This window comes from Hirundo rustica, chromosome Z, assembly GCF_015227805.2.
Source record: "Hirundo rustica isolate bHirRus1 chromosome Z, bHirRus1.pri.v3, whole genome shotgun sequence".
Taxonomy (NCBI): domain Eukaryota; kingdom Metazoa; phylum Chordata; class Aves; order Passeriformes; family Hirundinidae; genus Hirundo; species Hirundo rustica.
The window spans coordinates 57,359,197-57,380,614 of record NC_053488.1 but is presented as its reverse complement, the minus strand read 5'-3'; the positions used below and the strand labels follow the sequence as shown (position 1 = coordinate 57,380,614).

General features: G+C 37.4%; 1 protein-coding gene across 5 annotated transcripts in view; it reads right to left on the bottom strand.

Annotated features, from left to right (window-relative positions):
- Positions 1-285: 285 nt before the first annotated feature.
- Positions 286-21,418, bottom strand: part of CEMIP2 (cell migration inducing hyaluronidase 2) — a 51,035-nt gene continuing 29,902 nt past the window's right edge. For all 5 annotated transcript variants that reach the window (XM_040089757.2, XM_040089754.1, XM_040089759.2 and 2 more), the window contains exons 9-24: positions 20,996-21,201; positions 20,309-20,378; positions 17,551-17,679; positions 15,795-15,883; positions 14,025-14,156; positions 13,451-13,486; positions 12,571-12,726; positions 9,832-10,009; positions 9,163-9,378; positions 8,263-8,474; positions 7,573-7,758; positions 6,172-6,391; positions 5,504-5,602; positions 4,233-4,381; positions 3,391-3,497; positions 286-2,645 (exon numbers count right to left, since the gene is read on the bottom strand). In XM_040089757.2, the coding sequence (XP_039945691.1) occupies positions 2,449-2,645; positions 3,391-3,497; positions 4,233-4,381; positions 5,504-5,602; positions 6,172-6,391; positions 7,573-7,758; positions 8,263-8,474; positions 9,163-9,378; positions 9,832-10,009; positions 12,571-12,726; positions 13,451-13,486; positions 14,025-14,156; positions 15,795-15,883; positions 17,551-17,679; positions 20,309-20,378; positions 20,996-21,201 (2,382 nt within the window). In that variant the 3' untranslated portion in view covers positions 286-2,448. The remainder of the gene's footprint in view (positions 2,646-3,390; positions 3,498-4,232; positions 4,382-5,503; positions 5,603-6,171; positions 6,392-7,572; positions 7,759-8,262; positions 8,475-9,162; positions 9,379-9,831; positions 10,010-12,570; positions 12,727-13,450; positions 13,487-14,024; positions 14,157-15,794; positions 15,884-17,550; positions 17,680-20,308; positions 20,379-20,995; positions 21,202-21,418) is intronic.

The window sequence follows — 21,418 nt, the reverse complement described above, 5'->3', positions numbered from 1 at the left end:
CAGGCAGTTAAAAACATGGATGTGATGCCTGAGTCAGTAACACTGCTGTTCCTTGCTCCCCTGAGCTGAAATGACTGTACACTCAGCAGCTCAGATAGGCTTCGAGATACCTGGCTTTCAAGACAGGCCCAGAACTTCACTCACCATCAGTGTCTCCTTTACAGTGTTGCTAACTTGTCTCTGACTGAAGAGTAGGATATACTCCACAGACTTCACAAGTAAACTGAAATAAGATAGTTTGTATTATTCACACAGCAGACATTATAAAATTACTTGACACAGGAACAGAAGACACCCATAATTTTATTGCCTTGTCAGATGTAAAAATTTATTTATGCTATTTAACAAGTGTTTAAATTTACACAAAAGACAAACACTTTAACTTCAGGTCCAATTGTTCCATCAGTAAGCTCTATATCAGAATACCCTTGACACTCCCAAGGACAATTTTTACAAGACGCTTAGAACAGCAGAATATCATAAATAATGGCCAACTTCACAAGCCTGAGGGTCACTACCTCACCACTATTTTTCTGCTGAGAATAACCCACAGAATAGAGGAAGTCTTAATGCCATTTTAATCCCCAAACACTACCACTACTGCACTCAGAGCATTTAAATCACACTGCCCTGCATTAATAACACCAAACATTACAGCTAGTCTTACAGATTTATCACAGCTTCCCCTAACAAAATGACTTTTCTTTTAAATGTTACAAGAGAACTGTGCATCAGAACAACTGCAAAATACACTATCCATTTGGCTTGGTTTTACAATAAAAATAATATCAGTCATCTATTTGTTAACTTCAACTCTTATGTCATACTTCTAACCCCCTCCGTCCTCACTTAGACCAAACTACACTAGACCAGGCAGTTTAATTGTAGCACTGAGGTAGCATATTTTAATTGAACAGAGCAATACATTTGATATTGTGCCTCCTCTCATTTAAAGCACACAAAAAAAATCCCCACAATTTTTCAACATCTTTGGAGAGGACAGGCATACATTTAACTTCCAACAGCCACTCTACTCTGATTTCAAAGTACAAAGCATCTCAGAATGGTAGATGCATTATATCAGCTTGAATGAATGAGAACATATACAAGAAGAAGGAAATACGTCAGCTTTATTAGAAGTAGGATTACATTTTAGCCCTATGGCACCTTTTGTTCCCTACTATGAAATGCATCTTTATAATCCCTGAAATCTAATTTCAAAGACAAGGATCCTGGAAAAAGGCAGCTGTGCTGCTGTTCTAAATGATTTTCACACTATTGGCAGAGCCTAATAATTTTGACAAAACCAGATGAAATCAACGGACCTAATATAAAGTCATAGGAATTAACAACATGAGTATACTAAAGGAATCAAAGTTAAGGCAGAAGGTATGACTCAATGAACTGAGAGCACTTTCCATTCACTTAGAAGTTAAAGCTGAGATAGCCTTAAAAATAATTAAAGAAAAACAAATAAACCAAAACAACCCAAACCAAACCAACCAACAAAACAAATCCCCAAAACAACAACAAAAAAACAGAACAACACAAAAAACCCACCACTGCAAGAATAGAAGCCTAATTTCCTAACAAATTGAGAATAACAGTATCTCAGCTTTGCTCTTCTGGCTAAAAGCTTTAAAAGACTAAGCTGAAGTCAGACTGTACTCAAGACTGCAGCCTTAACTTCTAGACTGTTTATTAAAGTAACTCTTACAGACACACCTGTGCATTCAGAGGGAAAAATAAACAGTGATCCTAAAGAACAAGAGTAATTTCCTGCTCTGCATTTCACGCTTGTACAAATAGCCTTGTAAAATTCTGCTGAATGGTACACAATCCTCACCCAGACCCAGGATGGATCTTTGAATTCCTCCCTCCATCTTTCACACAGGAAAGCAATTTTTACTGCAGTTGAAATCCCTTGAGACAGCTGCATGCATAGGGGAAACCAGGTTTTAACACATTGGATAGCAGACTGAGAATGTAACTGAGCTGACTTATAAATAAACACCCAAGGAAACACAGAAACAGCTGAGGGAAAAATGCTCAAGTTATAATGACCAATTCAAGCTGTAAACAGCTTGAAGACATTGATGTTGATCTTTCAAGTAACCCAAAATGCACTCCAACACCTGTTACTAAAAACTTAAGGCTTTTATGAATACTCTCTTACATACAAAAGGAGTATTAAACAGAAGGAACTTGTTTACAGTAAATACAAACATCTGAAAAATCTCTGAAACCTGTTTATACAAATACTAATAATTTTTTTAATATTTTGTACAACTAGAAGGTGCACAGATTGGCATTCAAGCAGTCAATGCTGGCAAACATCTGTCAGACAATAACATGATTTACTTGGATAACAATATAGTTTAAAATGCCATAAATTAAAAAATAAGTTAGTTCACATTTTTTCCCCAGATTTTATGTACATCTTAGTCTTTAATGAGATCGTGCAGCCTTCTTCAGAAGCTCAAGGTCTTTCCGACGGCTTTTAACTGCTCTGGCACAGCCATACTCTTCCAGTTGCAGAGGGATATACTTTTCTATCTGAACAAGCCCATGCCCAGCAGGACTGGTAAACAGCTTAATCCAGGATGGCTTAATGTTTCCTCTGAAGCCCAGAAAGGCCAAGCTTCCTGTGACAGAAAAAGCTCAGTATTACCAAACCAGCCAAGCTCATTGCAGCATAATACAGGACTAGTTAGGTAGGAAAAGGCGTGCTCCCCAAAAATTCCTTCCCCCATATTATTCAGGACATCAATCCACTCTCAGCTTTACATGCACCACAAAGCAAATAATGATTTGCAATTTCCTTTCTCAATACTCAGCATTAAACACCCTGAAATCTTAATTTGAAAACACAGCTAATTGGACAGTTATAAAACCTGCTTTCTCAACCACAACTTGTGCCATCCCTCTGAACAGGTGAGAGCTACCCCATGTGGCCTATAAATTCATCATCCCTCAAAATACCAATAGCTTCTCATTTCTAGTTTCAAGTTACTTTAGAATAGGAATTACTAGGCAGGCACAAAAGACTGCTTAAAGATCGATTTGCTGGGTGAGGCACAAAATGCAGGCCTTAGGAAAAAAAGCCGGGGACTCTTTTTGTGTGATCCACAGGCACAAAGAACTGCTAGTTACCTCTCTGTTTGCAACAAGCTTCACATAATGGGATAAAGGGGTTTTCTGCCCCATCTGCTGTAGAACTGCCCAACTCCCCTCTCAACAAGAGCTGACACACAGCAGCCACACCAGTGCAAACTGGAAACCACACTCCACCAGCTGCATCCTTCTCACACACCCCGTGAGAAATCCACCATGCCAACATAACACAAAGACCAAAGGGGTGTCAAAGAAACGTGCAACATTTCCACCAACCGTGGCTCTGAAGATAAGGTGGTTTCGCTGTCCCCAGGGACATTAAGGCTTCAGCTAAATTACTAGGAATTGCTACATCACCTCTTGTGCTCAGCAGAATGATAGACCTGCAACAGGAACAGCACAGACACAGCAGTTGTTATAAACACTTTTTTCTTTTAATATTCTGCTACACGCCTTTAGAGCTAGCTGCACCCAGAGTCCAATTCCTTATGAGTACTTCTGACATGGAAACAGTCAAATCTTTCTGAAAGCAGTACTTAGAATTTCTTGGGTTTAAACTGATTTTAAATTTAACTTCAAAATAAATGGAAAGTGTAATTTAAACACAGTTCAGTATTTTTGCATTTGTTTACTATTTAGTATTTTTAGTATTTTGCATCAAAAAACCCAAGTTTAGATATTGGTTCAAAATTAGAAAATTAATATGCTGAATATTTTCTGACATTAACTGTTTGTTTAGTGATAAAAAATTTTCTCCCTTTAGGGAGAGAACAGTATGATATCTTTCACATAGTCCTTGCCACTTCCTTATTAAACAAAAAATTATTCTTGTTTTAAGCAAAGCAGTGTTATTACATGATGTTGTGTTAAAGAAAATTATTTTTGAGGAAAAAGGCAACACCAGAAAAAATTTAGGTGTTCAAAATCTGCTTACTTTCCTTAAATAAGGCTACATTGTCCAATAAATTGCTCCTACGTTTCTCCTTTTTCCTGAACTTAGACATATATTTTGTTCACTTTCAGTGCTCTTATATCATTATCTATTCATCATTATTTAAATCCTTGTCAGAGAGCAGAGCTACAGCTTGCAGGACATACTGGAAATGAGTTGCACATACCTTTGTGGAATTCCAGATTTTAAATATCCATCTACATGCCTAATGTCTACTCCAGAAAATAATTTGTTTCCTAACACTGTGCCAGTGCAGGCATCAACTACAACAATAAGTATCCCATTATCCTTGAAGGAAAACATGGTGTCATTGACCTGAACGGGAAGAAAAAGAGAGGAAATGAAGTTAATATGAATCAAATAAGCAATTCTACTGCACTCAGTGTTAATCAATCTTACTCCAGTTTAGACACAGTAATTTCCTTACAAATACTTGCTTCTCCCTTGCATCTCTTCAGCTTTCCCTTTGAAAGGACACTGCTTAATGGGATTTCTGAAATTCCATGGAAGTCTTAAGCCTGTAGCCTCTATAGGAATATTGCACATTCCAGGTGATTTCCTACTGCTTCAGTCATTGCTCCTGCTTTCGGAAGCTGAAATTCAGATACTGAACCCCCTGGACTTCTTGACAGTAATAGTTAGTTGACCCCTGCAGCAGGCTAGTTCTAGCCAAGTGTTTTCCTACTGAGTGCTCTTACTGTTCTGGATATGGCACACACATTCCCAGAGAAGTTTGCAGCTGCAAAGGTTAAGCTGCTCATGTGCCATTTGTCTGCTTGGATAACTGAATGTTCAGCCAGGTGAACAATGACACTGCAGAATGTAAGGCATGTGCAGACTAAGTTCTGCGGTGGGAGGGTGTCTGCAAATGGCATTTCACCATCACATGCAAGTCTACTTCAGCATCTGAATGGAAAAGTCAAACTAAACTACTTTTTATACAAGTGTCACATCACAGGGCTTATTTGGGCCAACAAATACAGGAATCTACTGATTCTTTAGCAGTTGTCGTTTAGAGGACTTTAGCAAAGCTTAACGGCTTGTGTGACCCATCCTACTAACTTACTAATTCGCTTGCACAAGGACAATTTCAACAAAATGGACTTAACTAACAAATTGTTAGGCTGCGTGTTCTGTTTATTTCCAAAACCAGCCATAAATGTATACCCACACCGATTTTAACATGAAGCTGAACATTTTAAACTCTAATGGGAACATTTTTCTCTTCAGCAGGTTGGATTCAAATGTAAAATGGAACTTTGAAGCCTCACTTTCTGATGTTTAAACAAAAGCTTTTTGACTTTGTTTTTTAAACAATGAACCAATCTTTTCATTTAAGTGAAGAAAACTGAGTTCTGCATTATGTAGAGCAGTACAACTGTTATAATACAAACTGCTAAAGAGATATTTAAGAAGAAAATCATAAAGAATACTTACATATATAAATGCTTGCTGACCTCTGCTTGGTTCTTTTTCATCAGATGAATTAATCTGCACAAGGAGGTAGTTTTTGTGAGGGTCACTGGTGAACACCATCTGGATATCAAACAAAAAAGATAAGTACTCATATTAATGTTTCTTCAACACTTTACCATATCAGTTTACAACAAACAGCATGCTCCAAAGCAAATCTATCTGTTTGTCAGTGGCATTATTCATGGTACTACTAATCCTAATAAATATAATGATACATAGCGTAACCTATTTTATCTCCTAATGTCAATATTTTTCTCAGCTTGTCTAACTGAGACAATTTCAAGTTCACACTAATAAGCAAAGATCCAGACAGAGAGAAGGTTTGCCTTGCAGATCTCTGCAGCAAAGGTCTTCATGTTGCACAGACAATACTGCAGTACAAGACATCAATTCACCTGTGTCCACCTTCTGTAGCACTTGAAGCAGAAGTTGCACAAAAGAAGTAAAAAACCCTTTGTGCTACAGAAAGGGCTCCAAGCCTTCAAGGAGTCCAAGAAGATTAACAAGCTCACCAATGCAATTTGATAACTGCGGTATTCTATTCTGAAAGACTGAAATTTGGACATAAATTGAGTAGATAGCATCACCAATTCTACAGTTCATGAAAGTTTTTGCTTGTTTTATTTTACCTGAGTTGTGCCACATTTTGTACATGGTACAGTAGTTTTTTCTGGCATCTGCTTTATGACGGTTGGTACTTGGTAGTACTTCGGGTAAGCTTTTGCCATGCAATTACTTATCCCTTTTGATGCATCTTTGGTCACAATCTTGATCCTTTCACATCCCTGAGATGAGCAATAACTGTGACCATCCCTATCATATTTGGCTTGAAGAAATAAAAACAGTAATCTACACAAAAAGGGGAAAAATAATCTAAATTAACTGGTGAAATATAGGTATTTATATTCAATCATAACAGCTATAATTCATGATTTTTAGAAACAAACAAACAGTATTGAAGGAGACAAAAGAGTACTTCTGCACCACTATCCAGGGGTTTCGAAGTATTTACAGTTCACTAGAGTTAGGAAATCTTTAATGATTTATCTAAAATTCCCCACAATTAAAGGAGACACCAATATAAATGTAGATGCTTTGCAAAGAAGAATCAGTCTTCAGATCAGTGGCTTGCAGGAAACAAAAACCAAATTGCAGAGCATGAATTTTTTTCCCTTGCTCATTGATCTTTGTAGACATGCAGCAGAAATATTCAGTTTCACCCACCAGCACTGAACAATACTGTTGTGCTACTTCAAATGCCTGGAAATGCAATTTGGGGTGTAGTGGTCAATAATGTTCATAGAAGAGTGGAAGTTCCTCTATTACATTTTAGACTGTTATCAGAGCAGCTCTTACACAAAGCAACATAAATGTCTGTTCAAAAACTACATTCATTTGTGTATTTATTACAGACAGGTAAAGTAGTAGGTAATGGAATAAATCAAATAAGAGAACAAGTTATAAATTTAGAATCAACTTTTTGCAAAACTCGCAACTTATGTACATAAGACTTAATTTAGTGGAAACTGACCATATCTAAAACCTCTCATAAGGATCTTAATGGGTTCTGTGAGAAGTAATTTTGAAAGAGAGACTAGGATTTTAAGTTCTTTTGAGACAGCTGAAAACAAATTAGGATTTTCAAAAATATAATTTTTAAATGTTGGAAGAGAAAGCTTCTTGGAAATTTCTGGAATTTTCAGTTTAACAAGGAAACAGTTAATTTCTCTGAAGACTAAGAAATTAAATCCTAAAAGGCACTGCTCTGCAGCACACCAGATACTATATTTTCCCCAGACCTATGGGGGAGGAAATATCTTTGGTGACTGTGGTACTCTTGAAAATTATTTCCATGACAACCAAGGTAGTTTGGAGATTTAAAGACATGTAAACATTCCAAAGGGTTTTGGAGTCCTTCTCAAAAGCTTTCCTCTTATGCAGGTGTCTCAACCAGTTGCCTTTAACACTATCAAACCGGACATTTCAAGTTTGAACAACATCTTCAAGTAGAGTCAAATGACAAGAGTTACCCAGTACTGTTGTCAAAGTAAAACCTCTTGTCTGATCGACTCTTTTCAAGCTCCATCATTGAAGACACAGGCATGTAGCGCTCCACTTTGCTTGACAGAGCAGATGACCGCCTTTGAAAGGTTTCCAATACTATAAGAAAATCTGTCTTTGGTTGGTAACAAAGACCAACACGAATCCAATCATTCCTAAAACCAAAATAAAATGTATGAGTACTTGTAGGAACAGTTGAGCTGTCAAAACAGAGCAAACAGATCACTCCAACAAAGAAACAGGAACACAAAAGCTCATAAACTCTCAACCAGATGATCAAATCTGCACAGTCTTTCATTAAACATTATAGTAACTCTGATTCTCTCAAGATATATTTGATATTAAATAAGTTTATCTGCCAAAAAAAATCAAGTATGATAAGCAATTCAACTGCAATTCTGCTCAACTTCACTGTTGGTACATTTTTTTCTCCTAAGGTTTTTCCTTAAAGACACTGTACTGGACAAGTGTTTAACTTCAGGTGCAATTCTGTTGTTTAACCCCTTACTCTTCATACTTTAGTATTTGCAATTACAAAAAAAACCCAAACCCAAGCTTCGGTCTTCCAGATGGTTGCAAAAGCACACACAGTAATTTTGCAGGACATAACTTCAGTATTTCCTTACTACTATGAAAGCTATGAAAGAAGGTAAACGTACTTGTTGAAGTTTATGAGATACAGATAGGTGACATTTGGAGCTTTTCCATTCCAATGTATTGTATAGCCCTTTTGGAGCATCACCACTGGCTGGTATTGCTGAAAGGCAGCTCCTCTCTGATTAATACCTCGAAGAACCATGGGATTGGCTGGATACTCATCTCGGACGATAGTCATGGAAAGATTCTGTCCATTCCAGGTTTGGACATAAACCTGTATGGTATTTAAGAGGGTGAAAATAGGAAGATTTGGTCTCTTTGCGAAAGAAAATTAAATAATGAAGCACAATCAGTATATGCCTTGGACTCTAACACATTATTAACAAAAATGCTGGAATTGGAGTTCTGAGTTATGTAATACATAAATCTCTCCTGAATAAAAGTCCTATTTAAAAAAACTATTAGAGATTTTTCCCATTTTATAGACAAAAAAATCCTAAGGAGGAGGAAAAAAATCAGCTATAACACCTGGCCCCACAGAGCAGGAGCCAGAATGGGAATCAAACCTGTAACACTTGTATTCACAAGGTGGTATTTAATATCTCCAGAAAATAAACCAACAGAACAACCCCTTAAAATCCACTCTGTGAAAGAAAAGCAGACAGAACTTGCGTGGAAGAAGACAGCTTCAACATGTTTTAGCAGATACAGCTGCAACACAGAAGTCTTGGCAAACACATTTAGTTTGATCTTGCAGCATCTGATACTGTATCCTCAGTCTGCTGAGAGGACACATGATATATACACAACTGGCTGAAAAGTGTGATATGATTAAAAGTATTTTTAAAAGTCAAAAAATTTTGAAATCCAAAGACAGGTAATTTTGTATTTCTTACACTATCTGACTCCACAAGTAGTTAATATTATAGATTTACACTAAACAAAAAGCCGAAAGTACTAGCCTGTGCGTAGTTCCCACTGCAAACCACTCCACTCCATTCTGTGATGTTAATGCATTTTGGGTGTTGAATCAGGTAATTATCCATTCGGCTCACATAGGTATCCCTGTAGTCAGTAACTGAACCATCAAGATCATGAAATATTGAGTTCTTGTCACCATCCAGATCTCCTTCTTCAAACCAGGGACCAGGTTTTCCAAAGAAGGCTTTCAAAGAAACCTGACAATGACAATAGAAGTTTTTGTTTTTACTGAGCTGAAACAGACTAAGATTTGCACATGTGCAGAAACACAGGACAAAGCTGATTAAAAACTTTATGGCAAGGATAGCAAAACAGAACATGCTGGGTTTTAGTAATAGGCTCAGGCCAGCCCTTTCTTCTGAACAGTGTTAATATTTACTACAGAAAATTTGTTGCTAAAGATATATCAAACCTTACAAAATCTTACAAAAATTTCTTTTCAGCTTTACCATAAGCCATGAATCATTTAGTATAACACATTCTACATCTTTGTTGGTATTGGGTTTTTTGCTCAGGAGAGGAATACACTCTGTGTGACCTCCAGCCAGGAGATAACCTCTGAAGTAGGTATGTGTAGAAAGGATGATCTTCAGATCTTGTCTGTGTGTGTTAAATTTGCAAGACTTAAAGAAAACTTGTCATAAACTTACGTTTGGACCAAACTTCACAAGAGAAATGTTATTTTTTGGAGTCATCTGCCACGGATTTTTCATCAAGAATCCAACTGCACTGGTAAATCTGTCTGGAGTTGGCACGAAGTTTTTAAATGTGCACTTGGTAAGGTGAATAGGCCCATCATAAATCTGAAAGCCTCTTATTGGAAATGTCCTGTTGATGCAAGCAAGTATTTATACCATCCTGTAACAAAACTCATGATACACTTGAATCTGTGTAAAATACATTTCCTCTCAGAGAAATCAATAAAGCAACAATTAGAGAATGACTCATAAGATAGATCTGGTAAAAGAAATACGGTTCCTGTGCTTGTCTAATGAGTCAAAAAATCCCCTACTCCTAAATTTTCCTGTTAGCAGAGCTATCACTGTCCATTTGCAAATACGCCCCTTTTTCAGTATGAGAAATACAGCATAAAACTAATACCACCTGCTCTTTGATTGATCATGGCAGCTGGAAGTGACTGCAGACTGGAGGAAAGCAAACATCACTTCTAATTTAGGGAAGGAACGCCCACAGAATGGCTGGTAAGGCTTAGCTTGACTCCCAGGAAGATGACAGAGCAGCTAATCCTAGAAACCATTTCCAGGTCCCTGATGGACAGGAAAGTCATCAGGAATAATCAGCATGGACTCAGTAAGGAGAAGCTGATAAACTTCTGTGATGAAATGACTGGCCAGGTAGAGCAATGGGAGAGGAGTGGACACAGTCTACCAAAACTGCAGTAAGAGTTTTGACACTGTGTCCCATAAGATCTTCATCAAGTATGAGCAGGATGAGAAGACAAATAGCTAGGCCCAGAAAGTGATGGCATGATATCTACCTGTAGACCAGTAACTGGTGATGTACCCAGGGGTCAATACCAAGTCCAGCCTTCTTCATTATCTTCAGTAGCGATCTGGATGATTAGGCCAAGAATAGTCTATGGGCCAAGTTTGCAGAAGGCACAACACAGACGGAAGCAGATGATGAAGCAGAGGGTTGTGCCACCATGCAGACAGAACCTGACAGCCTGGAGAAATGGGCAGATGGGAACCTCATGAAGTTTAACATGGGGAAATGCAAGGTCTTGGGAGCAATAACCCTTTATGCAAGTGAAAAGGACCTATAGGTCCTCGTGGAAGCCAAATTAACCACAAGCCAAACAACGTGCCCTTGCCACCAAGAGGCAAAAGGTATTCAGGGCTGCACTGTGTGAGAAGTGTTACCACCAAATTGTGGGAAGTGATACTTGCCATTTTTTCAGCACTGGTAAAGTGAAATGCAAAGTGCCTGTCCCCAGTACAAGGCAGATATGGAGATACTGGAAAGTGCAGCAAATGGCCAGAAAGATCATTAAGTCCCTGGAGCATCTCTCATGGGAAGAAACACTGGGACACATGTTCAGCCTGGAGCAGAAAAACCTCGGGCAGGAATCTCAGTGTGTATCTGAAGAGAGGGTGCAAAGAAGATGGAGCCAGGCTATTCCCAGTGACAAGACCAGGAGCAATGCACACAAGATGGAAAATAGGAGGTTGCTGCTAAACAGCAGAAGAAACTTTTTCACTGAGAGAGTGACTGGGCACTGGCACAGGTTGCCCAGGAAAGTTGTGTAGAATCCACCCTTGGAGATATAGTAATGATACCTGAATGTTGTCCTGGAACGTGAGCCCTAGGTGACAGTTCTTGAGCAGAGCTGTTGGACAAGAAGACCTCCAGAGGCCCCTTCCAGCCTCAGCTGTTATGTGATTCCACTCAACAAGACTGAATACCTCCTATCACCACTGCATTAACTTCTCCCCTTTAAATGGCTGAACAGCAAAAAACAAGGGTGGCCAGGCCCACTTCACTCTTTGTCTTATTTGGCTAAAGATGTATGGGGACAGAATCTGGAGCCTTGTGGGTATGGCCAAGGCATTGTGCTACTTGACACCATCTTAGATCTTGGCTATGAGTTGAGGGAAAGGGACTCTCATTTCCTGAAGGGAGAATGTTCCTTTTCCAGGGAAGCAGTGGAGTAACACTGGTCCTGACCAGAGGATTTGTCCACCAGGAGTACACTTTAGGGTGCTGATGATCTCTTGGCCATCTTGTTCTTCATCTTGCCAGCCAGCCACCCAGTGGCAGGTTGAGTGGTGAGCATTTTTTGTACATAAATCATCTTTGTTTTGTATACTTTTGCTATTAAAATTGTTGCTACTACTGCTAATATTCTTAATCTCACTGTTTCCAGTACACTGTTCTTGTCTCAGCTCGAGACCTGTCTTTGGTCTTTCTCACCTGAGGAGGTGGGGAAAGAGAAGTGGCTGCATAGGACTCAATTTCCAGCTGGGCTTAAACCAAAACAGTGTCTTTTCCTATTCTGTGGCAAGGGTGGGACTTGGTACTATGTTAAACAAGCATCAGTGCAAGTCAAAGAGAAAAGGGAAGGATCAGGGTCACAGATTGTGATTTGTCACAGACAGACTGCAATGTCTAGTCCCAAACTGACATTTGAAATTCTTTTACCTGAAAGCTCTCATTGCTACAGAACAGTAACCTGCGGAAGCATCAGATGAACCGGCTTCAGTAAAAAGGTGAGAGTGACACAGCTGCACACATAGCATTAAAATGAAAAAGAGAGCACCACTTTCAATGGAGTCTTAATCTCTGACAGCTCAACCAAGAAGGGTCTTTACATCTGAAACAGAGAATTTTTCTTGTATTTCTATTTCCTTCATTCATGATATACTTACCGATTTCTAGGCAGTGTGCGTGTCTTGTTGTCTATTCCTCCAGTTCCCACATATTTATTTTGTCCACCTTGAAACCCATAATTCTTGCTCTCACCTATGAACAGTGACTCTGATACCTCCTGGCTGGCACCTTCATCATTTGGGAAGCTCCCATCACTATCAATGCAGATCAGAGATAAGTCTTTAGCCAAGACTCCCCAGCAGATGATTATACCAAGGCACAGCACTACTTTTACTTCTGTAACAGTCCTCCTCAAGAAAAGCAGTATAGACTTCATGTATAATCCACAAAACTATAGATTTAATCACTAACATTAATAGAGGCTAACTCACGAAAATGTTCACCAGAGCCAAACATTAAAATTTCTAACTCCCTTTGTAGGGCAGCAGCTTTTTATTTACAGCCCACTTTTCCAACCCTAGAACCAGTCTGTCATAATCTAAATAGCACTAATTTCAGCTCACTACCTAAGTTACTTGATATTTTTCATTAGAAACAGACACTACCCCTGCTAAATGTTCACCCTCTTTCTTTTCCATTACTCAATTTCAGCGGTTCAGGAGGAAGATAAAATACTGCCTAAGGAATAGGCACTACCAAGAATACCTGGATAAACATAACCTTTCTGGTAAAGAGGCAGAAAGCTGTGGTGTAAACCAAGCACAGGCTGAAGCTTTAGTTTCCAGCTCAAGTGGAAACTTTGGCAGCTGTGCCAGTTTACAGCCTCTATAACATCATCTGCACAACTGGTAATACAACCAGGCCCCAAACTGAAAACTGCAGCTTTATGAAAGCATACCTATTAATTATAATAAATGCATATAGATTTTTTTACGCCTCTATGCAAGGAAACACAGAAGTGATTAACAAAGTACTCACCTAGCAAATGTCAAACCTATTCCATTGTCTGCAAACCTACAAGAAAAGTCCAAAACATCAGTTGTTTTTTCTGAATTATTCAACAATTGGCTAATGTAAGAGCACATCCTGCTGTGCACTGAAAAAAGCTTGAATGTTTCTATTAATGAAACTTAGAACCACCACACAGTTAACTTTTCTAAAAGCGTTGTTGTTAAAAAGTAGTAAAATACTCCACGCATTTTAAGCAGGACTTGAGAGCTTCAGGGAGACAACAGAAATCCCAGTCTGAATTTACTGTCTCAACCAACTCTTAGGCTTCTTTTTACTATTGGTTTTTTGTGTTTTTTTTTTTTTTTTTTTTTTTTTTTGGTTTTTTTTTTTTTTTTTTTGCTGTTTAAGGCAGGTTCTCATCTAATCACATATAAACTTGCACATTTGAAGTTGTGGGTTGGTATGAAAGCTGGTCATACTGAGGAATTCCTAAAATTAACCATCAATCCTCTCCTATGACCTTGTTGTAATGCATTTTCATAAACAAAGCTTCAGGGAAAACCTCTTAACAGCATGCAGCTGTTTTCTTCCAAATACCTACCCAGAGTTCTGAATGAGGATATCCCCTCCCCTGACCCAGGCTCCATGATCATTGTTTTTGAAAGAGATTAATCTGTCAATCAGGGCAGCAACTCGGGGCTTTTCAGGGTCTGCATCTTGATGAGGTCGAAACCTGGGAGAGATAAACACTCAGTACAAGAAAACCTTTTATTTTACATGTGCCATATATGTTGCACTGAGTAAACCTGAAAGATAAATACTCATCTGATGGGCAAATTCCACTCTGCTTCATGTTTGTAATGAAAGAAGCTAAAAGCAGGTACATCTCTAGCTCTCTAGTACTAGAAAAGTGTCTTTGGGGTATAGTGAAGCAGGAATGTGAAATGTCTCTTTTCCAGTAACTCTCACGGACTCTTGGTTAGTCTCCCTAAGTTTCTTTAGCTACCTTCAGCAACCCTTTATCCCTTTTTTCTTTCTGCCATCCCCACTTGTAGTGAAGTATTAATGTGAAACTTTGATGAAGGGAATTATAAGCTCCTTGGAAACGCACACAGGGCTGACATCAGTTATGCAAGAACAGTCTGGAACTTTCTCTAACTGGTCCTTCAAATGTTTCAAACTCTTCTGACATACAGCAGTGCCACTTCTTTGGGCATGCCTTTTTTTATTGCATTGCTACCAAGATGGTCTTTTACAGTAAATTAGACTGGAATCTAGTTTACATAGTGGGAAAGAACAGTCTGATTAAGAACTGGTGATTGGTGACTTGATTACCCCCAGGACCCCAGACAAAAAGTAATACCTTTAAAAAATTCCAAACAGGCATTTTGAGCAGGTAAAGATACCTAAGTCTGTTATCCCAATCACCCAATACTCTTTTGTTCAGATTTGGATCGGCCCCCTCCCTATCCAAGGTAGAAAGAGGAAGATAGGTAAATGTTAGGTTTTGATAGTCTCAGTCCTCTCAACATTTAAGTCCCTTCAGTCTGGTTCCATGAACTAGCAGGTTCATTTCCAAATTAAGTATTGAGTAGCATCAAAATTTGGAACTTTCCTCTTTGCATCTCCAGCAGTCACTCAACCGTCCTTGTCTTAAACACAGGTGGATTGACAATAATCTGTGGACCATATTTTCAGTGCTACTACTTAGTTGACAGAATGTTGACAGATACAGTTATTCAATATTTATGTAACCACTATCCCAGGCTATTTTATTTGAAGTTTAGGACGGGACTAACCAGGCACATAAGCTGGAACTTTTCTAGACTCTCCGTTAGTTTCTCTCACTCTGAGAGTAAACTGAAGAAAATGTGGTTGATTTTACCACCTCTGCAAAGAGCCTTCAGTAGAACTGTACTACCAAGCTATGACTTCCAAGTCTAGAAGGAACAGCAGAAACATTCAGCAGTAGGAAAGGTGAGTGGATGCACTACTGAAGCCTTTTTCTAACAATTAGTTAAAACTCAGTTATAAATCAGAAGATCAGATTTTAAAGGAATATTTTCCTATTAGCAGCAATTCCAGAAAACATTTTAAGCATGACAGCAGAGCATGTTTAAAACAATGTCTTCTAAGATGGAAATTATCCTGAGCAAAAGCTCAGAAAAAACCCCAAATCCTTTAAGACACACCACCTCTGTTGTTCCCAAAACAAATGAATAAATGAGGGAAAAGAATATATATGAACTTACTGTTTGGTTATAATTTATAAATTATTTTATTGTTTTAAAAAGATTTTTCCCCATGTGAATATAAGAGAAGTCTCAAAACTTTGCCATTTTTCACTCACTTGAAAGAAAATATCCTTTACCTTGCATTGTTGTCCAAAGAAAGATATTCTCTGGGATCATCAGCACTAGCATTAGTTGTTTTAACACCCTTATCAATGAACAAACCAGCCTGAAATAAGCAAGGAAAGAAAATTCATACTATCCAAAATTAAAGATAGGATAAAAATAAAATTTTAAAAATTTAAGCATTGCATTCCATACACTTATTAGAAACTCTTAAATCTTTCAGTTTTGCTTCAATTGGCCTATTGTCTAAGAAAAAAACTGGCTAATTAATATAAAAAAACCAGTCTGTGCTAAAACAAAAGGAATTATTTGTGATTTAAAAAAAAAAAAAAAAAGGTGTAATGGAAAATTTTCAAAGTTCACTTCAGGTTTCTTTCACAACATCTATTTGAGGTTTTCCATTTATTACCAGATGCTGTTCTGCAAAATCTGGAAGCCAATATTATGGTGAGTTCAAGTTATTCTCATAAATGGAAAAGAAAAGAAAACCCAAAACCCACTGTGAAAAACCCTTTGTAGTTCACTTTAAAACTAAATTACCTTTACCACTAAACATTATTTTGGTCCAAACAGCAATATGATTGAAACTCAATAATCCAGTATGAAATAAATTACTTGAGAAAATAAAAGCATGAGGAAGCATTTGTGCTTTTTTATCTGAAATACATATAAATCACATAAAGTCACATACCTGTGACTACTTTCACCTCTGATCTTAATTATGATTACAACTGAGTCTTATACACAAGCAGATTCTCACTCACTCCACTGTTAGTGGAGCTCTCTTTCAACGTGGAATTTTAGCACATGAGTTGTTACCCTTGTTTAGAGATGATAACAGCTATACAGGTGAAACTCTTTTCTTCACAATGCACTTCTGTATTCAACATGTTCTAATTCCAATCTGAACAAAATGCCCTACAGTCCCAAACACATTGTTAACACAACTTCCATCAAACATTGTATCATTTCTTGGTATCCCAGACAACCAACTGTCAGGAAAAATCAGTTTCACTTGGTAAACAAAATAAAATATAATAATAATAATTCCATGAGGTTTCAGTGGTTAAACTATGAGAATCTCCTGCAGCAACCAAACACAAATAAGTATTTGTTTAGAGTTAGGTAGCTTTGTAAATGTCATTACATTTATACATACACATAGCAACTAGATTCCAGATGAAATACTTTAAGGACTTCAGCTGAAGTGAAACTTAAGCTGAGATGTGGAAAAGGTTTTAAAGTCATACTATCAAAACACTGCTCAATGACTGTAGCCTGAGAATTCCTGAAGAAAACTGTTGCAAATAAGTGAGCTCCTGAAGGCAATATTAAAGCTTAATCTCTAGCCAAAGACTGTGTCACCATGTGCAAACACCTGAGACTCAGAAAAATAAGTTGTAGCTACTGCAGCAAGCTATTAGATGAATCACTGCTATAATAAACTTTGATTCTTCAAGGGCCAGCTTTCTTTGGAGTAGGAGACAAAGCTGTAAAGAGTAGTGTCTAAAATGCTACTTATTAGAAGTATTAACTGATTTTAGTTGTTTGTGTCTTATGAGGATCTGAAACAGTGAATACTCAAAATGCAACTAGAAAATACACCCATGCACATTATACACCGTTCTACAGTACAGTTTAAACACAGCACAAAATCTATCCTCTACTTATGAGTTTAGTGACAGCTAAAATGTGAACAGACAAGTTCTAACATAGAATACTGAAAAATAAAAAAATCACTTTTTTTTTTTTAATAACATACTACATTACCTTAAAATTAGAATGAACCCTGTTGTTATAGAAGATTCCTAGGGGTGTAAGCTCTGATTTGGTTTCGACGGCTAAACTATGAGAATCTCCTGTCGCAACTCTGTGGAATAAATACCATATTCCAGCATCCTGCAAGTAATGAGAGAATAATGTTACTTATAAGTGATTCTGATACTATTATTGGTGCTGATATGTATTTTAAAATACAGTCTCAGAAAACCAATTTAATCAGTGAAAAAGTGAGATTTTGCAAATAAGGCTATATTCTAGTGGACAGTATCAACTAAAAAGTGTTTTGCTTCTCAGTGAAGCCATTCAACACCACATATTTAAGATGTTCTAATATTTCAAAGTAGAAAAGTGTCCAAGTTAATGTAACTTCTGCATTTCAGTTATGTCATCCCAGACACTAGATTCTCTTTTACTAGTAGATAATACTAATCATAGTAAGATACACAAAATCATACCTCTTATCCTTACTGTTCCAGTCTGTAAAGGTTGGTTCATCTCTGCTCCCATCAAAATCTAAATGGCACAGCCAATAAAACCCTCAAGAGCTTTCAGAACACAGGAAAAAAGCACATCAAGAAATCTGGCCAGTTCAGGGCACTGTGCCAATGACATGCAGTAATAATTTTAGAATCTGTTAATTTTCTATACTTTTTTAGTATCTCTGCTCTTAAAGAAGCAATGTTTATGTGCTAAATGAGACCTACAAAATTTCCCTTTCAACTACATCTTTGTTTGCTGGAGGTGGCACCATGACAACATCTGCACTGCAGACACCTACAGACATCCAAACTTTTGCCTGACCATAGGCTGTGTGCCCTTAAAAAACTTTAAAATCGCCCCAAAAGGCACATTAAAGGATTAAATGGTAGGTAAAGAAACACTAGTGCTCCATCTCACAAAAAACAATCATCAACATTTTCAAGAAACATGGATAAAGCCAATTCACCCTGGCTTAAATATTTCATGCATGTCATGCCAAGAATACACTAATTTTCCAATGAATGCTGGAAATTCTACTTTACAGTAACATTCCTATCCCAGTGTGTAATGATGACACACTGACATTTCTGGTGATTAACCATTACAGAGCAAATACGGATTAATGTTCCATTAATAAAAATACCAAAATCTTACCTCACATATAATTAAGTACAGCTCTGTGCTTGGAAGACCCAAATAAATTTTATCCAAAACACACCCTGATGCTTGAAAAATACACTTAGATAAACTTAAAAGCTTGTTAAGCATCGGCAAGCATTCAGAAATATGAAAATGGTTGGGTTTTTTTTCTCTTCTCTCTCACACACACCAAAAAACCAAAGAAACATGTACTGCCTATACAGCCTTATGATAGGCTTCACTGCATAATTAAGACCTGGGGAAGGAATAGAATTTTTTGGCTGTGAATTGCTCCAGTTCATACCAGCAAAATCTCTACAGTGGAGTCTGTATGAACACAGTTGAATTATTCTGTTTCTGAAACAATAAGCTGTGGTCCCTTTATACTAATGTGTTTATATCAATGCAAAAGGCATACATGAGAGTGGCTAAACTTCATAACAGACAAAATGCTTGCTCCAGTCAGGCACATCCTGCCAACAAAAGGAGGTAACATAAACTGGGATGAGCTACATAGGCAGAAAAAGACCTTGCAGGACTCAAGCACCAGATCAAAGAAGCTGTTTAACTTAGCCTACAATGCCTAAACTAGGTATATTACATAAAGCAGGCAAAATGGAAAGACATCGTTTTGGACAGAAAAGAACTGGTTTAATTTGGGTGGTGTGTCCAGATCCCTCCTAGTGGTAGACAGTCACGTAGAAAAACAAACAAAAAGAAACAAACCCACTACAAATAAAGCAACAAGAATCAGACCATACAAAAAACAGGACAAATTTTTCTGATTTTTTTAATACTCCAGTATTTTAACTTAGCTAATCCTATTCTGTTTATTAATAACAGTTACCTGTTAATAAATAAATGTTTTACTTCTAAATGTTATCAGTTATAGATATATGTTATCTGTGGCTAAAAATACACAGGCTCATGCTCTTCCAACACCAGAGCCTTTGCAACAACAATCAACCTTTCATTTTTTCCATTCCCATTGATCCCTTCATAAAAATCCAACTAAAAACCTTACCTATCTCAGACTCTCATCCAATATAGAACAGACTTCAGCCCCCTCCTCCACAGTATGTACAGATCTTTACATCACAGGCAGCTATGACAAGATATTTGCACTAACACAAGGTTCAGAACAAGCAAAACCCTATCAAGCAAAACCCTACTGGCTGTAAACAATTGACTAACCACTGACAGAAGTGTTTTAGCTGTTTCTTACACAATGAACACCTTCTGTAGTCATTTTTCATTTCAGTGACTACAGCTCTTGCAGAGCTGTCACTAAACTCATACCAACCTACAGTAAATATAGAAGACTTAATATGAAGTGCATCTGTTCTGTGAAAATAAAAGGATTTATCCACAGACACTATTACTAGTGCCACATCTATTAAATATAAGAAGAGATCTCCTCTGTTGCAGCCACAACAAAGATTTTTGTTATCACTCAAATGCACACCTAGACATACCTTGCACTTTCAATGCCAATATGCTGCCAAACATAAAAAGATTAATATATTAAAAAAGGCAAAATATACATATATCTGGCAGCGTAAATGTTAGATTTTACAAATGCCAGTGACATGAGCATTTTGTCATGAATTACACCTATATGCATTACCTGTGAGCCTGCTGCTGCATTATTTATAAGATGATTGTTGGGATGAGAAATCCAGAATGTTGAAGTGGCCCTGTAATATTATTCACAAACAAGTTACTACACAAAACCTCAAGCTCCAAAAAAAGTATCTTCCCTTTTTAACACGCACATCAGAAAAAGCTAAATTGATGAAGTAACTGCTTCACATTCAGAATGCAAATCACAAAACCTTCCACATCTAAACATCAAAAATGCCCTTTTTTTTTTTTATTTCAGTGCACAGTATTGTATTCAATGTTGTGCAGATATCCCATGCAACGATAAACTGTTTTAATAATCATTCACAAGAAACAAGTAGTATTCCGAAAAAATAGTGGTGACAACTTGAGAATACGCATACATTTATGCAGTAGTGAAGATGTGCAATAGACTTTTAAGGTCCCAAGTATCACAAGAAATATACCTATATATACCTATATACCTATACCTATAAACCAAGAAATACACCTATAAACCATTTTTTTTTCTTTAATAGAAGACTAAATGTTAATTTTTATTCCTAATTTTAAAATACCGATGCTATGTGAACTACATTCATTAAATTATAGATAAAAACGTTTCCATCTGCATTTTGTCAAGAAATCATCAGCAGTTTAACTGCTGGTTAACAACTGGTTGGGTTTTACTTTTTCATCATGACATACTCACATGCAGTCTGTGGCTGGCACTGGGACATAACTTCCATACACCTTATCCCTAATCCCAATACACATGCTGCTGTTTCTGTCTGTAGGTAGAAGAGTGCCTGGTTTTGTAACTAGCCCAAGGTTGTGGAACAAAGTATTCCTCTGCTCAATGCCATCTTCTATGAAGAAACAGTGACCTAGCGTGTCATACCCAATGGTGTCCTTTATCTGTAGAAATACAAGTCATTATGTCAGTAGTAATAGCATTTACTGAGATTCATTTGACAAATACCATCTAGTTCTACTATCCTGGCACAGCTGCAAAGTGAAGTGTCAATATCAGCAGTACAGAAGATTCAAGCACATAGTTTTATTCATCCCTTAACACCCTGCTATGTCTGGAGAGTTTAGCTGCCTCATAGCTCTGTCTTAACAGCTAGTTGCT